At 49.4% G+C, this 20,718-nt stretch overlaps 7 protein-coding genes across 7 annotated transcripts, besides 3 other annotated features; 3 read left to right on the top strand and 4 right to left on the bottom strand.

The window, feature by feature from the left end:
* Positions 1–1,095: 1,095 nt before the first annotated feature.
* Positions 1,096–4,338, top strand: FPSE_01343 (uncharacterized protein; the record flags this gene model as incomplete). Its single annotated transcript, XM_009254463.1, has 3 exons — positions 1,096–1,520; positions 1,578–2,028; positions 2,077–4,338. The coding sequence occupies 3 exons, from the start codon at positions 1,096–1,098 to the stop codon at positions 4,336–4,338; spliced, it is 3,138 nt and encodes a 1,045-aa protein (XP_009252738.1).
* Positions 4,339–4,753: 415 nt separating this feature from the next.
* FPSE_01342 (uncharacterized protein) lies at positions 4,754–8,800 on the bottom strand (the record flags this gene model as incomplete). Its single annotated transcript, XM_009254462.1, has 1 exon — positions 4,754–8,800. One exon carries the CDS (start codon positions 8,798–8,800, stop codon positions 4,754–4,756), a length of 4,047 nt encoding a protein of 1,348 aa, XP_009252737.1.
* An 877-nt stretch (positions 8,801–9,677) lies between these two features.
* On the bottom strand, positions 9,678–11,082 carry FPSE_01341 (uncharacterized protein; the record flags this gene model as incomplete). The annotated part of the gene is made up of 2 exons (XM_009254461.1): positions 9,678–10,891; positions 10,941–11,082. The coding sequence occupies 2 exons, from the start codon at positions 11,080–11,082 to the stop codon at positions 9,678–9,680; spliced, it is 1,356 nt and encodes a 451-aa protein (XP_009252736.1).
* Positions 11,083–11,540: 458 nt separating this feature from the next.
* Positions 11,541–12,635, top strand: FPSE_01340 (uncharacterized protein; the record flags this gene model as incomplete). Its single annotated transcript, XM_009254460.1, has 1 exon — positions 11,541–12,635. One exon carries the CDS (start codon positions 11,541–11,543, stop codon positions 12,633–12,635), a length of 1,095 nt encoding a protein of 364 aa, XP_009252735.1.
* Positions 12,636–13,010: 375 nt separating this feature from the next.
* Positions 13,011–13,664, top strand: FPSE_01339 (uncharacterized protein; the record flags this gene model as incomplete). The annotated part of the gene is made up of 1 exon (XM_009254459.1): positions 13,011–13,664. The coding sequence occupies one exon, from the start codon at positions 13,011–13,013 to the stop codon at positions 13,662–13,664; it is 654 nt and encodes a 217-aa protein (XP_009252734.1).
* An 87-nt stretch (positions 13,665–13,751) lies between these two features.
* FPSE_01338 (uncharacterized protein) lies at positions 13,752–14,543 on the bottom strand (the record flags this gene model as incomplete). The annotated part of the gene is made up of 2 exons (XM_009254458.1): positions 13,752–14,427; positions 14,479–14,543. The coding sequence occupies 2 exons, from the start codon at positions 14,541–14,543 to the stop codon at positions 13,752–13,754; spliced, it is 741 nt and encodes a 246-aa protein (XP_009252733.1).
* Positions 13,883–13,907: a microsatellite.
* A 1,248-nt stretch (positions 14,544–15,791) lies between the features above and the next one.
* On the bottom strand, positions 15,792–16,937 carry FPSE_01337 (uncharacterized protein; the record flags this gene model as incomplete). The annotated part of the gene is made up of 1 exon (XM_009254457.1): positions 15,792–16,937. The coding sequence occupies one exon, from the start codon at positions 16,935–16,937 to the stop codon at positions 15,792–15,794; it is 1,146 nt and encodes a 381-aa protein (XP_009252732.1).
* A 1,114-nt stretch (positions 16,938–18,051) lies between these two features.
* Positions 18,052–18,074: a microsatellite.
* A 414-nt stretch (positions 18,075–18,488) lies between these two features.
* Positions 18,489–18,593: a repeat region.
* Positions 18,594–20,718: the final 2,125 nt, after the last annotated feature.

The following is a 20,718-nucleotide window of genomic DNA, read 5'->3' as shown; positions in this document are numbered from 1 at the left end:
CCCCCCCCCCCTTGTTCAACCTCAACCGTCAATGGCAAGCTACCTACCTAGTACATACATGTCTCGCAATGCGCGAAACCAAGCTTTCGCAGACAACAGCAGCCAATTAACTGACTGTACACTTTTCGAGGCACTCCATAGACGACTCATTCCCCATCCAATGTGTCATTGTCCCGTGGCAGTGCATGAGGCAACCTCTCTGTTGCAGGCAGACTGACAAAGTAGAGGAGGAGCTAGGCGACCTGGCCACCTGAGTGGCAGCTAGAGTTGACTTAGACTACCAACCTAGACTAAGTTCCTAGCCTAGTCCACACCGGGTGACTGTTTTATCATATTTCGAGTTCAGGGTCGTCGTGCTCTGAAACCTCAACATTTGCACGGTCAACAAGACACAATAATAATGTCAGCGATGGAATTTCCAGGGACCGTAGAGGCCATGCAAGAAGGAATTGGATTTATAGCCATCTACCTATCCAAGAGAAGACCAGTACAATCAGTCAAGATGGAAAAGCTTGGATCCAATTTAATCCTGGGTATCCATTCGCCGTATTGTCCTATCACTTACCCCTACCTACCCCAACCTCAAGGCCAAGGCATCCATGGCACTTAGTAACGTTAGACCCCGTCTTACTGTGCTGTACGAGCTATTGGCTGCCTGCAGTCAGTCAACCTCAAACAACCACCTAGGCAGGCAGCTGCCAGCTACTGTTCTTTCTCCTCAGCCTTACTTTGAACCGCTTCTTCTTTTCAAACCATTTTCCTCCCTTCAACATTTCTAACATAACACAAGTTTTGATAGCTTCCTCTTCTTCGACGTGCTTTATCTCTCGACCGCACCCCCACATCTCCCTTTCCTTGTATCTCTCGTATCGCTACCATCGTCGCACCTGATCTCCTCGTCCATCACACCTAGTCCTCCCATCACCATCCCCACCCCCGCTCCGGCTTCCGTATCCCCATCGCCGGATCCTGCGTGCTCACCGATTTACTACGACAGCGACTTCATCTACATTACCGTGCTGGTTAACCAGTGCCTCACCCACTTTGGGACTTATAGCTTTATCTTAGAGCAAACATATCAGCTTCAATGCAATGATGGAGTTTGAATCAACAGATATCAACTTTTCCGTCTCTTGGCTCCTGGGTCTCAAGCCCAAATCCACGTATCCTCCATGGGCACGAGACTTTATGACAGATGAACCCCGTTTCCTTGTGAGCCGCCTTCTCGGCCTGCTTCCCAGTCGCAAGCCCCGCCGCCGGCTGAGAAGGAGGCGTTGTCGTTCCAAGCTTGTAATCCCTTCGACAGAACCCATCGTGGAGGATGACCAAGATGCTGTGGATGAGGACATGGATGTCTTTGGCCTTGGGAAGTTGTATGGCGACATTCCTTACGAAACTGAAGATGATTCTGATTCGGAATCTGAGGATGCACCTGCGGTCGAAGAGGAGCCTCCCGTGTTAGCAGAGCCAGAATTCCTCAGGCTTTGCAAAAACATGGAAGAGCTCCTCGATGATATTGAGTAAGCTGAACACGGAATCGCTAATCGCTTCAAAACCTATTTACTAACTTTATACAGAAGGGCTCATCTTGAAGAGAACGACGACTCTGACAACGAATCGATTGACGGCCTAGAACCCGAAGACTGCCAAGACGAATCCCCGTCGAGAATTGAATGGCTACGACAGAAAACGGTAGAAAAAGTAGAAAACAAATACCTGGACCGAATCATGTCTCTACCGGGTTTGGAGGAAGCCAAGGCTTTCTTCCTACAGACAAGAGCCAAAGTAAAGGCCGCCCAAAGACGTGAAACCGATTTGAGCAAGGAAAACTTTGATGTGGTTTTCATGGGCAACGAGGGTACTGGCAAGACGATGCTGTCCCGACTCTATGCTAAATACCTTATATCTCTCGGGGTTGTCAAGAAGTCTGGCGTCTTCGCAGGTATCAACCGATTCTCGGCATACAACTTGTCTAAAACATCAACGTTGGCCACAATCCACAACACCTGCAACGCGTGTGGCGGCTGTGTAAGTGAGAGAATTATTACAGAACAAACATAACACTGACTTGCCTAGATTGCCATCATTGACCATGCTCATTTGATGAACGGCGACGACAGCAACCTCTGGAGTCTTTATGTCAGGTCCCAAGATCTACCCGGGAAAGTAGTATTGATTTTCGCTGGCAATGGCGAATGGGGCCTATCAGACTTGATGGGCTATAGTGCCGAGGTTTCGAGTCACTTTCCCATTCTAAAATTGCCGAACTACACTGCCCACGAGCTGCGCATGGTTTTCCATGGCATGATGCGGAAATGGTTCAAAAACAGGATGGAAGTCGAGGGCGGTTATGACGGCCTCTATGTCAAGATTCTGATCCGAAGAATCACGTCGGATGCGAATGGCAAGACCTTTGGCAACATTTGGCCTGTCAGAAAGGCATTCCTCGAAGCCTGCAGACGACAACTTGAACGTTTCATACAAGCCAGGAAGACCGGTAATTATTTGGAGGATTACCTGATCACAAAGGATGACCTCTTGGGCAACAGACCCTCGCTTGGTCCTGACAAGAGCCCTGCCTGGAAGGAGCTCCAAGAACTCGTCGGTCTGGACGATGTGAAGGAATCTATTCTCTCTGTGGTAAGCCAAGTGAACCAAAACTTCATTAGAGAGATGCGCGGTGATGATCCCTTGCACGTTTCCCCCAATCGTGTTTTCTTGGGACCGCCTGGCACCGGTAAAACTACAGTCGCAAAACTTTATGGTAAAGTTCTAGCAGATTTTGGACTTCTATCAAAGGGCGATGTCATCACCAAGACCCCAGCGGATCTCCTGGACCGCTATATCGGAGGTTCTGAGAACAACACTAAAGAGGCGTTGCGAGAAGCCAAGGGAAATATCTTGATCATTGACGATGCCCATATGCTTGACCCTGGTACGAATGGTAGTAGTGGTAGCTCTAAGAACGGCGACTTCAGAGGCGCTATCATCGATACCATTGTGGCAGAGGTTACTGGTGCCGCTGGAGAGGACCGATGCGTCATCCTCTGCGGGTACCCAGAGCAGATGAAGGAGATGTACGCAAACACAAATCCTGGTTTGGCACGAAGGTTTCCTCTGGACGCAGCATTTGTTTTCGAAAACTTCAGCGAGGAGACACTGGGCAAAGTATTGGACCTCAAGTTGGCAAAGGAGAAGCTGATCACCACCGAAAAGGCGCGAGAAGTTTCCATGGAGGTCTTGAAGCGAGCTTCCGTTCGACCAAACTTTGGCAATGGAGGCGAGGTGGACAACCTGCTGTCAAAGGCCATTCTGGCCCGGTCCCGTCGCATTGCTAAAGAGAGAAAGTCTGATGACGAAGATCTTGACGCTGTTCCTCTGGAGCCTCAGGACTTCGATGCCGACTATGACCGCTTATCACACGCTGTGAAAAATACCCGGGCATTGTTTGATGAGTTTGTTGGGTTCGAAGAGATTATTTCCAAGTTCGAATCATACCAGTACATGGTACAAGGTATGCGGATGCGCAATGTTGACCCACGGCCGTACGTGCCATTCACCTATGTCTTCAAGGGACCTCCTGGAACTGGAAAGACGTCGACCGCACGGAAACTCGGCGAGATCTTTTACAACATGGGCTTGCTTGCCGCACCTGATGTTATAGATGCCTCAGCGTCACAGCTTGTCGGCGAGTATTGCGGCCAAACTGGTCCCAAGACGCGTCGTCTGCTTGAATCGGCTCTCGGTAAAGTCCTTTTTATCGACGAGGCCTACAGACTCAACGGTAGTCGCGGATCATTCGCTGAAGAGGCAGTGAGCGAGCTAGTGGACGCAGTGACGAAGCCACAGTTTGCGCGCAAGCTTATCATCGTTCTGGCAGGCTATGAAGAGGACATGGACCGACTTCTGCGCAGTAACCAAGGAATCAAGAGTCGATTTGCTACCGAATTCACTTTCCGTCCTATGCGAACCGAACAGTGTATCGAGCAGCTCAGACAGGTTGTTGGAAAAGTCGGCATTACTATCCAGTCAACGCCCGAGATGGAGACCAGTATCCGCACGTCTCTATTCTCCCTCCTGCAACGTCTGAGTAATGATAAGGGATGGGCGAGTGGCCGCAGTATTGAAACTCTCGGCGAGCAACTGATTGCTCAGATCTTCAAGGAATGTGCGATCAATAACTTCACAGGCAAAGACTTGTTTGTCACAGGTCGCCAGTTGGTGACTATACTTGGAAAAGCATCTGGCGTTCCCTATGCCAGCATTAGGATGCCTGGAGTCCAGGCTCCCATGGGTGCTAAGGTGATGACGCTTAAGGACCTTGAGACCTCGGAGTAAAGGGGACCGGATTACTGGCAGGAGAGATACGTGAAGTGTCATTTTTGCTTTAAGCATCTACACTAAGCTCAACTGTTATTGAGGACGAGACGATGTATAATGGGTTTGAAAATCATCAGCGTAAGGCTGTTTTGGAGTTATAGGGTATCATTTCCCCCTTGCGACAGCCTCCATGTAAATAGCGGTTTGGTTATGACGACGTTAATGACATTCTATTTTTGCAAAACATAGTTCCTGGGTATCGTGTGAGCCGAACCATACTAATTTACAAATAAATACTCTCTCTGCCTGTATCATGGACTCCTCCGATTTCCCGACCACCGAAAAAATGGGTAATATCAACATGGCGTTAGTTACATGATAAAAAACCAACAAGTCTCTGTCTGGTCTTTGCCTGACATCAATTGTACAAAAACTACTCATTCGAAACGCTGTGCCTCAGTTGACTTGCTCTAGTACGGCTGGAGGCCACGGATGTCCCTCTGCTGGGCGAGTCGTCTTTCTCAGACTTTGGTGACTTTGACACGCGTACCTCGATGGCGATAGAGCTACGTTTAGAACTTGATGAACGACCGGGGCCTGGCGTCGGCGTGGTCTGGCTCTTGCGAGACTGACTTCGTGATTTGCGCGAACGGGGGGTTTTGTTGCTGGGAGATGCCGACTCAAAAGTGGGCTTATCAACGCTCATGGATGGCGAGACTTCAACTCCTACACGGGCTGGCGCTTTCGAAGAGCTCCTGGCGGTAGTGGCAACCCCAACATCGCTTTCAGCATGATGCTCATCTGCAAGACTCTGCGCCCAAGCCTCGCGAAACACAGCGCCTAGACTGACAGCCACCTGTCGCGCAACGCTGTTTCCGACAATCTTCCATTGGTCTGCCGGATTACCCAGCAAGACCTCGTGATCGCGAAAACCTTGTGCTCGGCGCGCCTCCATAATGGTAAGGACACGGTTCTCAGACCAGTGTATCGTTCGGCCATTCTTTGCATCACTCGGGCTTTGACTTGTCACGATTGTCTCGATCAGGCGGTCAGGGCGCTGTCGGCCGTATGCGTTGGAAGTAGGGCCTCCCCGAGTCAACGACGTTTTGCCTTCTTCGGGGAAGACGAGACGGTCGGCAGGCGAGAGAACGCCCGAGGCAGCCTTCTTGCAGTCCAGACCAAACCATGCCTGGGCAAAATTCATGCCCCAGGGTCGTGTGGGGATGAGACTGATCTTGTTACGAAGATTGCTTGTCATGCCTATAGATACGCGATGATCGGGATATGAGACGCATATATCTGGTTTAGAGTCGTAGACTGGGGGAAGACCGGCGGTTGCGGCACGAGCAGAGACAAAATCGAAAGGTGTAGCAATGGGCATGATTCGTTCCGCCATTGGATCGCCAGTCGGGGTGCTGCCAAGTCCATAATTCTTGGTATGCTCTGGATGAGCATGCGTGATATGCGGTCGCTGAGGAAGATGGTGACCTGGTGCGGCAAACACAACAAAGACCCGGGAGCGACGCTGAGGGGAGCCGCAGGAAGAAGCATCGAGGAAAAAGAACTGAGTTTGATACCCAAGTCCCACAATTGCACAGATCAGTTGGCTGAACACGTCTTGATCGCGATTGACTTTACTATGAATGATGCCGGGGACATTCTCGAGGAGACCATACCGGGGGCGATAGAGGTCGATGAAGGAGCCGAAAGCCGCAACGAGGGATTGGTTCTTTCGCTGTGCGACAGTGGTTTTGTCGTTGGTCAAGAGAGAAAAGCCTGGACAAGGACTGCCACCAGAGATAAAATCAACGTCTCCAACCGGAGGGACGTTCTCTGTAAACTTGCCTTGGATAGCGAAACGTTGCATATCGTCGATCGACCCCAAGAATGGATGTACCGCATCAGGACCCGAAGTATTAGCCATGTATGTATGCAAGGCCTTTCCATCGTAGTCGTTCGCCCACCGCATCTCGATACCACCTCCGTCCTCTAGGCCGCGGCCAAAGTTTCCGCCTCCGCAGAAAAGATCAAGCCCACGTAACTTTTGCAGAGGCTCGGACGGATTGTGCCCTTGACGCAATGAAGATGGCAATGTCTCGAGAGGAACATATGATTTTGCTGCAGTCTCTACATCAATGACTTCTTCATGTGTAATGTAGAAAAAGTTGCCCACACCATCGCGATCGTAGGGTGTTGGTATCGTCTCTTGTGCTTTGAAGAAACGGACATAACAAGGTTCAAGAATGCGTCGATTCTTTACTTCGATGAGGTTCTCGCTATACACTAGCTCATTCGGCCGAGCATTAGGTGTCTTGGGGTCAACTTGATGTCTCCTCAGGAGTCGTCGGAATCTGTAAATGCCAGTGCCCTCCTCGTCATAAGAGGTTATGAACTCGCAAGGCTCAGATCGACCGCTCGCCTTATCAAGCATGATGAGCCGGGTCTCGCCGGGTTGATAAAGTGGTGCCTGGGTGGGTTTCCTCTGATGTAAGCAATGGAGATGAGTTTTTTCAAGGGTTATCCATTTTCGCTCAGTAACGACATAAGTTTGGCGACAGAAGAACTCTGCTTTGGTGTTCGACGTTCCTCCGAACTCAACCTCGTGGACACCCATGATTTCATCTTCGGAGATCTTGGAAGACTCATCACAAGAGCAATGGTCAGAGAGGAATAGCTCGTTATTCCATGGGTACTTCATCAGGGCGCAGAGGGTGTCGACAGGCCGATAGTACCAAATTACATCGAAAGTCCGGACGCCCTTCTTGCTAACACGCACGCGCTGCACAAGGGCGAGCCAACGGTCAACGTCGTTGAAACCATGCGAAAGATCACGGCGCCATTTGGTGCCAGAGTCCGCACCATCTCTCTGCGTTGAGATGGTGTCGCCAGGTTGGATGTCTTTAATTTGCTGTTGGCCAGCCGTTGAAATGTTTTTAGCATTTTGGTGAAGGGGCGCTGGGAGCTCGAGGTGTCGCTTCTGTATCAGTTCATTTCGCAGCAACTCCGTCTCATCACTCAGTGGCATAGCTTCAAGACGATCACCAAAAGGTAGATGGTTGAAGCAATCATAGATATACTGAGTGACGGTGGTTTGGGGGACGTCTGTGACGTTCTCTCCTTGGTCATAATCTACTTGATCTGCGGAAGTCGGCGTTCGACTTGTAGACCTGGATGGCTTTGAAAGCGCCTCCTTGTCGCTTTCTTTGGTCTTTGGAAGGCGCCCATACCGTCGAAACTCCCATATCTCGGCCCACAAGGTGTGATGGTAGGTCCCAGCATAGTCCAGCACGCCGATAGCTTCCTTGTGCAAGAAAGCTAGGTTCGCAACGATGGAGGTTCGAAAGTCGGCACTTGGATGCTGCTCTCTCCATGATGTAAAGACAGGATCTGTATTATGTGTCTTGGCTAGCCAATTACTGAAAGTTGAGCGGAAATGGAAAATTGTAACATCGTGCTTGTTTTCTCCCATCACCTTAAGATAGTCAACAAAGTGTTTGGCGAGGTCAGCAACCCACAGGAATGGGTCGAAGAAACGGCGGTACTCTTTTGCGGGACGATTTAGTCGGTAGTAGATGTTTTTCTTGAGGTTCATAGCTGACTGAACCCATATTTGATCGCGTACCGTGTGTTTAGACAAAGTGCCGTAATCGCCAATCGGCAAAGCTCGTATGGGTACGTGCCGAACAAAGAAGGCCGTATTTCCTACGCTCAACTTCCCGTCAAAGTACAAGTTGCTGTGACCTGACTTTGTGTCTAGATGATGCAGCGAGCACATCTCATGCTCATATCTTGGGCGCTTGCTGTAAATGGCAAAGTCGTTGAGTTCGAATTCGATGAAGTCATCGGCGTCTTGACCTTCCTGTATCGCTGCTTCCAGGAGTTGAGCGACGACCTTGTGTTCCTTGTCGATTGGCACACCAGGCTCAAAGGGTTCGTAAAAAGACTGTGGGATTACGAACAAAGCGTCGGGAACCTCGACTCTGACAGAGTTGCTCAAAGGAAGGTCCAGTGTATCAACCTTGACCGCGGTGCCATCCTCCTGTTCCAACGACTCAGCTGTGGCACCGGATTGATCGACTGCGAGCCCAAAATCTTCTTCTATCGTCATCTCTGGCTCGATATCATCGAGAATTTTAACATCTATGCCCTCGAAAAGGTCTCCGGGACCCGAGTCATAATTGGGTGGACTCGGAGCAGGCGACATTGACGATAGATCGACCTGTTCCATCACGCTCATGCAGTCGTCCTCCTCATCCTCCATCTCACCAAGCTTGGTCCACATCTTAGGCGTCCCATGATCGGTGTTGGTATGCGGCTCTTGTGGAGCAAAAGCGTCTTCAAACACATCATCAACAACAAAGCCGTGATTTTGATTCGAGGGTGTCATCCAGTCGATGTTGGGATTAGCTAACACCTCTGGTGGGATGTCAATCCCATCATCTTCATCCAGATCGATATGCTGGAAAGGATTAACAACCATAACTCATAGCTTCCGGGGTTTTCATCTTACCGGCATATCAGACGCCTCGTCCTATGTTAGTGAATATGCACCATGTATGTGAAAAACTTGATTTGAAGGAAAGTCAAAATTTCAGCAAACTTGATCTGACTGATCTGGCTGATCTGGCTTCCCAATAGACAAGCGATTCTGATGAGCCCAGCAGTAACAAACGCTCTTCCTGAAATAACAAGACTTGACTTTTGTTTAGTCTATAGAACAAGGAACTGGAGTCGAATGGGATGAGTCGCAAATGGTGATTACTAAAAATTGCGACGCGCTCAGCAAATAGCGAGATGCGCGCGGACCCAAACAATGCAAATTCTGAGTTGACGAGAACAAAGAAAGACAAGATAGTGTCGAGTCTACTAACTTGTTGCAAGAAAAGAAAGAAGGAAATATATGGTGCAGTTTGGCTCTATTGCGTTTCTTTGTTTGATAGGTAGGTTAGAGTGAAAGTATTAAAAGACAAGCATCGAATGGCTACCAAACTTGGACTTCCACAGTGACTGACGCAGTACCTGCCCGCCGGGAAGGACAGCGCTAACACCTGAATGGCTAAAACCATCACTGGCAGCTTAGGCTTCCACCTCCCTTACAGAAACTCCTTCTAGAAGCTCGGACATAGCAATCACTTCATGAGGATGGGCTGAACTAAGGTTGAGTAACCATACAGGCGTACAACAAACAGATACGTCTAGAACCAAGATATTATTAAATTCGTCTCCAACGCTCATTTTTACTATACAATATAACCACCAATGCATTGCCTCTTCTCATCTGTTGGTATACCCTTTGAACCAGAACGCCGTATAATGCATCTCATGATAACTCATGTGCCAAATCAAGACTGTTCTCGTTACTTTCTTCGGCGGAATCGACTGTTAATGCCTGGTCCACCCTTGGCTCCGTGATTCCTAAGCTTCAATCTTTGGAAGTTTGCATGAGCCAGCTCATTCACCTTTCGTGCTGCCTTCTTGACAGTGCCCTCCTTCTTCTGTGCGGGCTTCTTCTTCTCAACTATCTCATCGAAATCAGAGCCAGCATCCTCACCCCCAGCTTGTATTTCATCATTCTCCACATCGCTTTGGGGGTTTGCTGCCATATTATCGGGTCTATTGATCCGAACCGGACGCATCTTGGCCATTCTTGTTGTTCGCTTCTGGCCCTTCTTCTTGTATACCCTCGTCGGATTGTCTCCTTCCACTGGGCTGTCGTACACACCTTCGTCATCAAATCCACCGAGGGGCAGTTGCCGTGCTTCGTTATCGTCGACCAGTATGTCGTCCTTAGGTTTGGATGGGAAAAGTGCCTTTGGTTTCGGTTCACCCATTCCACCATCCTCAACATCGCGCAAGGCATCAAGGTCATCATCCAGGCTCTCCTCTTCAACCTTCCGTAGACTTGCCACAATCTCGCTGAGACCTCTTGTAAATGGCTTACGTGGTAGTCGTAAAGGAGCTGGGGCGTCAAAATCGCCATTCTCCTCTAGAACTGGTAGAGTATTACGCTTCAAGAATGCTGGTGTGTCAAATTGAAGCTTCGAAACCGAGGAAGGTGTCACAGTATCCTTGTTTCCATCCTTGTTCTTCAATGGGGTCAAGAAGTGGTCCAGTCGCTGCCGTTTGCTGGACGACATAGGTGTTCGGCCAAGCCTTTCGTCTTCGTCGTCATCTGTTGCTGCGGACCTCTTACTTGGAGTTGCGTCCACCTTGCGGGCGGATCCCGCCTTGGTCGCAGAATCTTTCTTTGACGGTGTTCCTAGCTCTTTCTCGACCAGCAAATCGAAAAGCCCAAGTACCTGGCCATCTCGCTGCGGTGTCGGGCCAACCGAGGTTACAGACGTGGGACTGAATAGTTTCCGTGATATAGCTGGGGTATTCATGAGGTCCTCATCGTGGTTCTGGATACGGTTCTTGGCTGGAGTTTCGATATGCTTGTTCTGTTTGATGGGTGTTTGTGCAGGCAGACCATCTGATTTTCGCTTTGTGGACTTGGGGGCATCTTTCGAAGGGGGTGATATTTTGCCCGAGAGAATATCTCGAACTTTGTTGTATTGTTTGTATTTCACGGCTGCCAATTGTCAGCAAAATGATTGCTCTGTAGTTCCGGGGGACCTTACCGATGTCTTCGTTTGCTTTGATATCTCCTCTTCCTGGCTTCTTGCCCTCGTGTGATTTTGCCCAGTCTGTTTCCCAAGTTTTTAGGTCGATGCGCAATTGCTGTGATGTACTTTCATATTCGGCTCTCGTATCTTCATCCATATTCATGGACTTATGATTGTGCAGTTCCAAAATTTGTGCGATCTGAACTTAAAACGTAGAGACAGCAAGGAGTCAACTTGGTGATGGAGGGATGTGGATAGTGGAATTGAGTGTCTCGATTAATTTAGCACGTAAAACGCGTAAAGGTCATCGTTGATTACAATGCAGGACGCGAACCACTCAACGCGAGCCCCACATCGTCATGGCAGGTAGTCTATGAGCCGGGGTGGGGGATCGGAAAGGAAGGTGCCAGGGTGTGGAATTAACCTTCAGACTGTAGCACCACTAAGTTAGTGCCTTTGTACCACCTCAAATTCTACCAAGTTCATTGATCATGTATTATTCATCCTCATCACTGTCGCTTCAATATCTTCTCCGTCTTGCGCTGGATTACTTGATATCCCACTGAAACCTTAGGGACACTCCAGCCATCACATCTTCTAGATTTCGTGCAGATTATGGAAGTAACACGGCCTGCGGACGATCTACAGCGACAAGTCCTCCAAAACACTCTCGACGAAATCGCGACTCGGCAAGAAGAAGACGCCACTGACTGCTGTGTCATCTGCCTCGAGAGCATAACCGAAATCTGCGAAGCCATCCCTTGTCATCACCGAAACTTTGACTACATTTGCCTGCTCAGCTGGCTTGAACAATCACCAAAATGCCCCCTCTGCAAAGCCGTTGTCTCTCAAGTTCGCCACGCACTAGATGAACCTATCGCAAAGACCTATATCGTTTCCAAACCTGCTCCAGAACCCGAGAAACAACCCTCTGATCATAGACCGTATGCGCCGTCTTCTCTTCGTCGTCAGCTTCCTCCGCGGCGACGCCCTTATACCCGCCGATCTCGGTACGAAACACCCAGCTTGAGTCCATCAGACGAGATCGCACGCCGGAGAGATGTCTATCGCCACAACCGATATTCGAAACACGTAGGGACAAATAGGCTGTCCAGATATCGTGAATTGACTCCAGCTGTTTTCTGCGCAGATAGTGAATTGGTATCGCGGGCGCGCATGTGGATTCGGCGGGAGCTTCAGGTCTTTCCCTTTTTGAATCCTGATGCCGACGAGACAGAGCCAAGGCCAAGCCTGAATGCCCCAAGGAATGCCGTGGAACAGCGAAGAGCCAATAATGCCGAGTTTCTTCTCGAGTACATTATCGCCGTTTTGAAGTCCGTGGATATTATGGGCAGCGCTGGCCAGGCCGAAGAGATGATTTCGGATTATTTGGGAAGAGACAATACGCGGCTCTTCTTACATGAGTTAAGAGCTTGGCTCAGAAGTCCATACACGAAATTGACAGATTGGGATAGAGCTGTCCAATACGAGACATCTACCTCAAACACTCTTGGAGTTGACTCAGAGCAGGCAGGCAACTCGAACTCGAGTTCAAGGAGGGATCAACCCGAAGATAAATCCAAACATTCAAGTGACCGGAACGGTCCAAGAGGACAAGGCGACTATTATCGCCCTGGGGGTCGTTCACAACGGCCAAGAGGAGTACATAGACGTGAGCCATATGCTAGACAGCGCAGTAGAGGCTCATAGAGCATAGTAGATAGGTAGACTTTGGATATGGACATGATACCCGGGGATGAATCTCCATTTGCATGAATAATGAGAACGAATTACAAATCAAAAAGTTTATTTCATTGTTGCCTTTTCTCCCTGGACGATGGGTTCGGAGTTTGCTGCTTAGCGGGCGGAGTTCCGCCCTCCCAATGAAGGTGTGTAATTCTGCCTGGGCTTTTCATATTATTTAAGATGTCCATGATATTGTTCATGTAACTCGAAGCAGCCGATCTTGTATTCCTTACTCTCATCACAATCAAAGGGGTTCACTCTTGTATCCTGCATTCATTAAATTAAATCTCTTCGCAACAGAGGTTTACCACCCTTCGCTCAAACATCATCATCATCATCATGCCTACAATCTCGATAAAAGTCATCTCAGATCCCGTCTGTCCATGGTGCTTCATCGGCGCCCTCCGCCTCTCCCGCGCCATAACCCTCTATCTCAAAACCGTCTGCTCTAGTGACACAATTCTCACAAAGTGGCACGCCTACCAACTCGACGCTGACGCACCCACTCAACCTCTCGTGTCCAAGATAGCATCCAAATGGGGCATTGATCAAGTCCCCGCTGTTAAGACTCGTCTCAACAGCATTGGGAAGAGAGAAGGTCTTGAATTCAACTTTGACTCGACAATTGGGAATACGAGAGATGCGCATCGGCTGGAGAAGTTGGGGAGGAAGGTTGGGTTGGAGATGGAGGTTGCAATGGAGATTATGAGGATGTACTTCCTACAAGGAGGGAATATAACGAGCAAGGGGGGTTTGATTGGCGCCGCCGAGAGGGCCGGTATTGATAAGGATGAGGCAAGGGAATGGCTGGAGAGTGACGAAGGGGGTGAAGAAGTTGACGCCGAGGTTGCCGAGATGCAGAGACTGGGTGTCAAAGGTGTACCGCGATATATCATCAATGACAAGTTCATGATACATGGAGCAGAGGATGTGGGGGATATTCTGGAAAAGCTGGTTATGGCACGAGAAGTCGCTCTTGCCGCAGACGTGTAGCTGCCATACATCACCAGACTCAGATAGATTATAGACGCCTTGGAATAAACCATCTTCATATCTCATAAGGGTATCATATCATTGCTCTCACATTCTCATCAATCCCCCCAGATCCTTCTCCATCTGTCTTAGTCTCACCTGCAACTCCCTCTTCTTGACCTCCATCTCCTTCGCCTCTTCCTCCTCCCGCCGCAAATCATCCTCAGTCCACACATCGCCTTCTTCTTCTTCCTCTTCTTCTTCATCGAAGTAGTCCCGGTGATCAAGAGTAGCCAACTGGTCTGCCTGCTCCTGAACTCGCGCCTCATAGTATGCCGCTGTGTTCTTCCCGTGCGCATGTTTGCTCCTCAGCGTAGCAATGCGCTCCCGCGCACCCGGTAACTCGTACACGCCGCAGAGCTTCTCCGCTCCGCGAAGGAGGACGTTGACGTCTACATCACCTCTGCGGTCCGACTCTCCGCGCCGTAATTCCTCGTGCATTTGGCCGCCCAGCACAGCTGCCACAGCGGTCTGTCGACGAGGATGTGTACCTGTGCGCGGTGGGGGGCCCGTGGTTACCTCACCCGAAGCTACGTTGAATACAGTCTGGCGTCTACTCGAGGACTTTTTCTTCTCCGGTTCGGTGGGTTTGAGGGTCGTTGAAGGTGGAGGGGGTGGCGGTACGGAGAAGAGAGCGCGCTCATGAGGTTCGGTGTCACGAATGATGGATGTGATATCATGATTGGAAAGCAGGGCATTTGTGAAGACTTTTGGCGGAGGAAATCTGGAAGCAAGAGTTTAGTAATAGACAATCAAGCAAGGGCAGGCAACTTACGGTAGGTCATTAATGCCCTGGCAGGAATAGCCAATCTGCTCGAGGTGCACCGAGATCAGCGACATGGTGCAAGATTGCCGGGTTTCGCTAGAGGAAATGAAACGTCTCTGGAGGGTTATCTTCAGTATAAAACGCCAACTTTTGTATGCGCAAGGAATTGCCGATGGAGAAAAGAACACTTTCAATATGTATTGCAATGAATGTTAAGAATCGATAGCTTGTATTGACGATGGTGGAGTTTCAAAACAATGAACGCGGGCAGCTCTTATCGATAAGCACTCCACTCGCGGGCAGCGACTTACACGCTTCAAGATGACTTGTTCACAAGATTGAAGCAACATGACTTGACCGCCGACAAGTGAGATTGAGCAATTGTTTTACTTTCCTACTGACTTCATTATGAATACTGACTATAGGTCTGCCAACGACCTTCAATTAATGACTGCTGCTATGTTGACCACTGTTGTGGTTCACAGAAAACCTCCTAGGATCTACGTCTCAACAGAGACAGAATTGTCATCGCATAAAGAAACCAATTCAAGGCATAGTCAGTATCTTGGACTTACCTCTGTTCCTGAAGATCTACTTAGCCAAGGCATCTGCCACTTACATAAATGGAATTGCTTTTGGTAGCAAAAAGAAAAGGACGGGACATAAGAGCTGACAACACCGCTGCTTGATGGAGGTCACCGACATTTCGACTGTGTACATGTCATGATGCATGCATCGAAAGGCGGCACAGCCAGGATGAGAAACTCCAATCTATCCCAATCTCATATTGCTTCGGTAATCATGATTCAATGCCAAAGGAGCGCTCTTGAGCGCCTGCTAGACTTTACCCATTTTCCTCCACATACATGGCCTTTCTCCTATGTTCAAACGTCATCCATCTTATGCTTACAAGTAACAAATAGTAACAGTCTAAAGGTATCCCGATGAATCCAATGTGACAATCCCGTATTCGCCTTGTTGCGTTAAGTCTCGATGCTAATTCTATGCAAAACATCCAATATCATTTCATCCGTTCAATCTTCTCCTCATCCTTTGATACACGTCTAGCGCATGAATGAACCGTGGAGCTTGGCCGAGGCGAAAGCAATCAATGGTCCGGCGCTGCTGAACCCTGGCATGCTCAGGGGCAGGCTGGTCGGTGCGGGCGGTGTCATGCTCGTGTGTGTTGTAAAAAGGTGAGTCGTCGTCGTCAGAGGGACCCCTGGTCGCCTCCTATCCTCGTAATGTCATTAATGGTGAAGCCTATAATGGCCAGGGCAGCTTAAAGATTGTTATAGCTGATATGTTGTGTAAATCGAGCTCTAACTTGAGTCCATCTCCATAATTTCTATGGCCCAATAGGGTAATTCCCTGGCTAGATGCTCATGCCGCGCCACAAACTCATCCTCACTCGAGTCAGGTTCCTCGAGTTCTTCGATTCGCGCAGGAGGGGGGTCGTGGAATAATAGACTCGTTCGGTGCATCTTTCTCCGCATGCGACGTGCGCTAGAGCCGACCTCGTTGGCATCAAGTCCCTCGCCATCGTCTTCAGAATCGCTGAGTTCGCTGTGCGTTCGTTTGCCAAAGCTGCTACCCATGCTCATTCGACGGATCCTCTTAAGTCGTTCTCGGTGCTTGAGGAATATCGCTTCTTCGTCGGGCACGCCTTCGGGGTCAGCCCCTGGCTCGGTTTCCGACGTTTCGTTACTGCAATTGAGGTTTCGGAAATCCTTGACCATGGTTTTGTGCTCTTTTCTATGCCTTGACCTTGACCTTGAGCGACTGCGGTTGGATTCGATCTCGGTGGGCTGTAAGACATCCAATCCGTCACAATCGCTGTCCATAGGGTCAACATCTTCGAGCGTGAAATTGTGAGCAACTGTCGCAGTAGTTTCAATAGTGATATGAGAGGCCATGACTTCATCAGTAGCCTCGGACTTTTCTGATTCTGCATCTGAGTCGGATTCAGAAGTGTCCGAATCACTAGAACTGTCGGTGTCGTTGTCAAGGTCAACATCAGAGTCATCAATTGGCGAGGACACAGCTGGGCCGGTAGCATTTCCCATACTGCGTATGCTGGGGCTCGCCGACTCGTCTTCATCTTCGCTGCTACTGCTGTCTTCATCGCTGCTGTCGTCGTCGGCCATACCGGACGAGGAAGACGAGCGAGGACTCAGCTGCTCAGGTCCCAGTGAAGGCCGATAACTGAATTGATGACCATCGCCGACTGGCCTGATGTTAGGATCCGAGTCCAAGGGTTGGAAATAATCGTGAAAGTCAGGTTGGCGCCGTGGCTTTAGACTGGTTTTGCGAGAGAAAGGCGGCGACGTGGTGGGTGTCTCTGGGGGCGAGTTTGGGTCGGCGGTGAGAGGTTCATCCTGGGTTTGTACTTGGGCTTGAAGTTGAGCGACGTTGAGGATTGGCGTCTCGGGGCGCCGCCGAAGGTTGTTGCTCTTTTTCGGCGGCATGGCTGATGTGGTGGACATACAAGACCGTGAAATTGAGGTCAAGTAAGAAACGTATATGTGATATGGGGCAAGGCAGAGCCCAATTGAGTCAAAAATAACCTATGGTTGACCAATGGACAGAAAAGCCGTCTAAGCCTGGAGCTGAAGTCTCGGGTACAACCGTCGACCAGGCAAGTTGATTCGATTTTGGAAGGTATCTTATCGATCACCACAGAATCAACAAGCGGTTTGGTAGGCGTTGATGTGGGGTAAAAGAAACGGATTGAAGCGAGCCGATCCGGGAGTAAAGAGAGTCAAGGTGAAGATGTCCTTGAAAGCGGCGGTAAGATTGGTGTGAGGGTGATATCGATCAAGACGACAATGCAATGTCTTGACTTGGAGCGAAGAAAGGAGAGGATAAGAGAGAAGAGAAGAAAAAAATTGCAACCGTTGACTACTGCAAGCAAGACAATGCAAACCCAGACCAGGTATGCAGCGAATAGTGCTGGTTTGGGGCGTGGGTGAGAACGTGGGTGTGAGCAAGAGCTGGAGCTAGAACTTGAACGTGGGTGTCGTCAAATGTCGACGTGGGTGTGGTTGTGTTATGCAACAGTGGGTTAGGTAGCCAGACAAGACAAGGTAGAGATGGGATCCAGTACTACGCGGGGCTGCCAGCAGAGCATAAGAGGATGCAATGCACCCAAGTGGTCAATGGTGGAAGTAGGAGGGGAACGTAGATGGAGTCGATTGGGCCCCTGGCTCAAGTCTGCCTTTGATACGGTGGGGGATTTGGCGATATGCCTCCCTTCTAGGGCCCTCGATAGCGTAGTGTAGGTCGGTAGTACAAATGATGATGCCAGCACTGACCCTGCGTTCAGGAAGATCAATTGGCTCGATCAGGGGAAGTAGGAAACAAGAATAGAAGGTTGAAGGAACCCCAAAAGAAGACGGAGGTGAAGACAAGACGTGGGACAGAACAAGCCAGGGTCTGGTCTGTTCGCTGGGTCCCGTCAGGTTCAGGTCTTCGCTTGGTTCAACTTTGGGCCTCAACCCAGCCTATACCGATATTTGAGTTGAGTAGCTAGTAGCGGACGATAATAATAGGTAGTAACAGGAGAAATGGTCGAGGTGATGAAACCAATCAATCAATCAATCAATGCGATTGTCGTCGTCGATGAACGATAGCGATAGCGATAGCGATAGTCAGGGTGTCAGAACCCAAAGGAGAAATCTCCAGCACGGAGAAGATGATATGCGACTTGTGTTTGGGGTCATGATAAGTCTTTGTTGTAAAAGATGGCAGGATATGTCCTGGAAGAGGAACAAAGAGCAGATAAAAAGACGCCCTGGGGAGATCTTCTCGGTCCGCTTATCGCAATATGGATCGAATTGTTGATTCAGTCAGTTACAGGCCCCTACCACGATAGCCCAGGCGAGCGATGTGGGCAGTCAAAGCTCTGTCCTGTCTGTGCAGTAGAAGAATCTCACCGTCGAGATTAGTATAGCGTTGATTATCAATCCTGTTTCTGGTTTGCCTTTCACTTGGAACAAATGTCTCAAGCGAATATGACAAAAAGAAAAAAGAAGAAGAGAGAAGATGGAAGAAGAGAGAGGAAGGGAAGAAGTAGAGAAAAAGTCGGGAGGGGAAGAGATAAAAAGATAAAAATAAATAAAAAAGTTTAGAAGGAGCAGCGCAGTCCAGCCCAGCCCAGATGCAATGCAAGTGAGATGAAGGCAAGGATGGATGGATGGGCAGCGGGCAAGAGTCAGGAGGGGTTAAACGAGGTTAACACAGGCCCTGCTGTACTGAATGGTTGCTTGACTGACTTAGTACTGAACTGAGGTGACGAGCGAATGCACAACAGAAAGAAACGACTCGATGTATGTCACAAAATGGTACCAGTCTGGTACGGGACAGTACAGCGATGATCGGGCAGCCTCACCTGTAAGTCGAGCCAGAGCCAGAGCCGATCAACGGCAAACCAGACGATGTGCCGGGTCGAATGACGAGCTTTAGAACATACACGACAGATCAACCACTCAATCACTTGCCAATCACGAAGCTAACCAGACTGGATACCAGAGACAAAAAGCGATAACAGCAGACAGAACCCTACTGGCCTTGGTTCAACTCCAAACTAGCTAGCAACAAGGACAGCCCTTGCATACAAGCCTCAACCGCGGGACAGTCTGCTCTGGTCTAGCGCAATAGCGGGTTGAAGTTGGCGATCTTCTCTGGAGAAGCGACTCTTTTTCGTTTGTGCGCAAAAGGACAATGCGAGAGTGGACTGTATGGAGTGTAGTATGCGTACCGGGGCCGGGGCCGGACTCGGAACGGGTCTGTACAGAAAATTGAAGAGGTTGGGCTGCCGGCCTGTCTTCAATCAAGTGGGATGAATGTCAATGTCTTAATTGGTGAAACCTGAGTGGTCCAGGTAAGATCTTGCGCCGCAGAGATGTTTCTTGGCTTAGATCTGACCGTCTTACACTGGCTGTGTCTCTGTATCTGTGTCAGATGGAAACCACAGACTTGGTTTCCAGGCTTTCGAGTTGTTGAGGCTCCGGGTGAGACGAAAGGCGAGAATGCAACCCTCTCAAGATGCCTCGAGAGGCAAAACCACTGTGCTTATAAACTGGAATTATACGTTTTTGTCCTCACGCAGACTCTGGTTCAGGCTCATGCGGTCGCCTTTTCTTTTCTGCACACTGGGGGTGGATTCGCTGGTGTATATCCCATTGGGGGCCAAAGCACAAGCGTTGGATTGACATGTGTGCAGGTTTAAGTAATCAATATGAAATCAACAAGTCCGAAGAGACTCGATTCTTGTAGAATAGATCGAGGGAATGGAGGTCTCGATGAGCCCGTGGCCATATTCAGCCAAAGCCGGATACACTGCTTATACATGTCATGTCGCACACGACCGACGGCAACTTACCTTAGCCTGCCTTGGCTTTACGGTCGTCTATCTAGTCGACACCGTCCAAGGAAACTATACTGTAGACACCTGGAAAGTACTAATAGCGATGATGCAAAACCTTAGACACAAGGAACGGCCCGCTTTGTCCATTTCCGCCCATTGAAGATTCATGTGAAAGACAAGGAGAAGGAATTGATATTCGCCGAGTCGAATCGAGTCCAGCCCTGCACGGTCTAGCCCTGCACAACTAGCGTCGGGTCTCTGCCAACACAGAACAACCTTGAAATGGAAGCTGGATGATACGCAAGAAGAGTCTTTACCGAGTGGAAACACACCTTCTTGAACCCTGGTATAAGAGTTGGACCCGAAAAACTTTCAACAATATGCGTCGCCTCCGGACCGAGTGTGAATATCGCGCTCGAGCCTGACGTTACTGAATGAAAAGAACATCGCTTCTTCTAAGCGCCGTCGTGGACCAACAGGACAAGGGGCATCACCGACATGGCACTACTTGGGCAGCAATGCTCAAGAGGTCCAAGTTAGGGTCCCTTTGGTCTAGTCCACAACGAACCGGCTCTGGCCAGAAAAAAATCTGACAAGAACTGTTTGTGTTGGTTGATGGGAACCACTGTCATGGTATTGAGGCTTTTGACACGTTTAGCGTGACTCTTACCTTTAATTCTCTCAGTGTCCGTCCGTATCCAGTTCCGCCACGACAAATACGGTGACACTTCTGATGCAAATGCGATAATAAGACGGTTGAATTGGGTCAATTGATCCAATATCAGGCTCTATATTTCTGGCCTCGGAATGCAAACGCTGATGAGCTGGCAAAGATAAATCACGAATAGGAGACTCGGTGCTGCACTCAACTTGCATTCACG

The sequence above is a fragment of the Fusarium pseudograminearum genome, chromosome 3 (genome assembly GCF_000303195.2).
Source record: "Fusarium pseudograminearum CS3096 chromosome 3, whole genome shotgun sequence".
NCBI lineage: Eukaryota > Fungi > Ascomycota > Sordariomycetes > Hypocreales > Nectriaceae > Fusarium > Fusarium pseudograminearum.
Note: the sequence above shows the minus strand (reverse complement) of the source record. Positions and strands in the feature narration are given on the sequence as shown.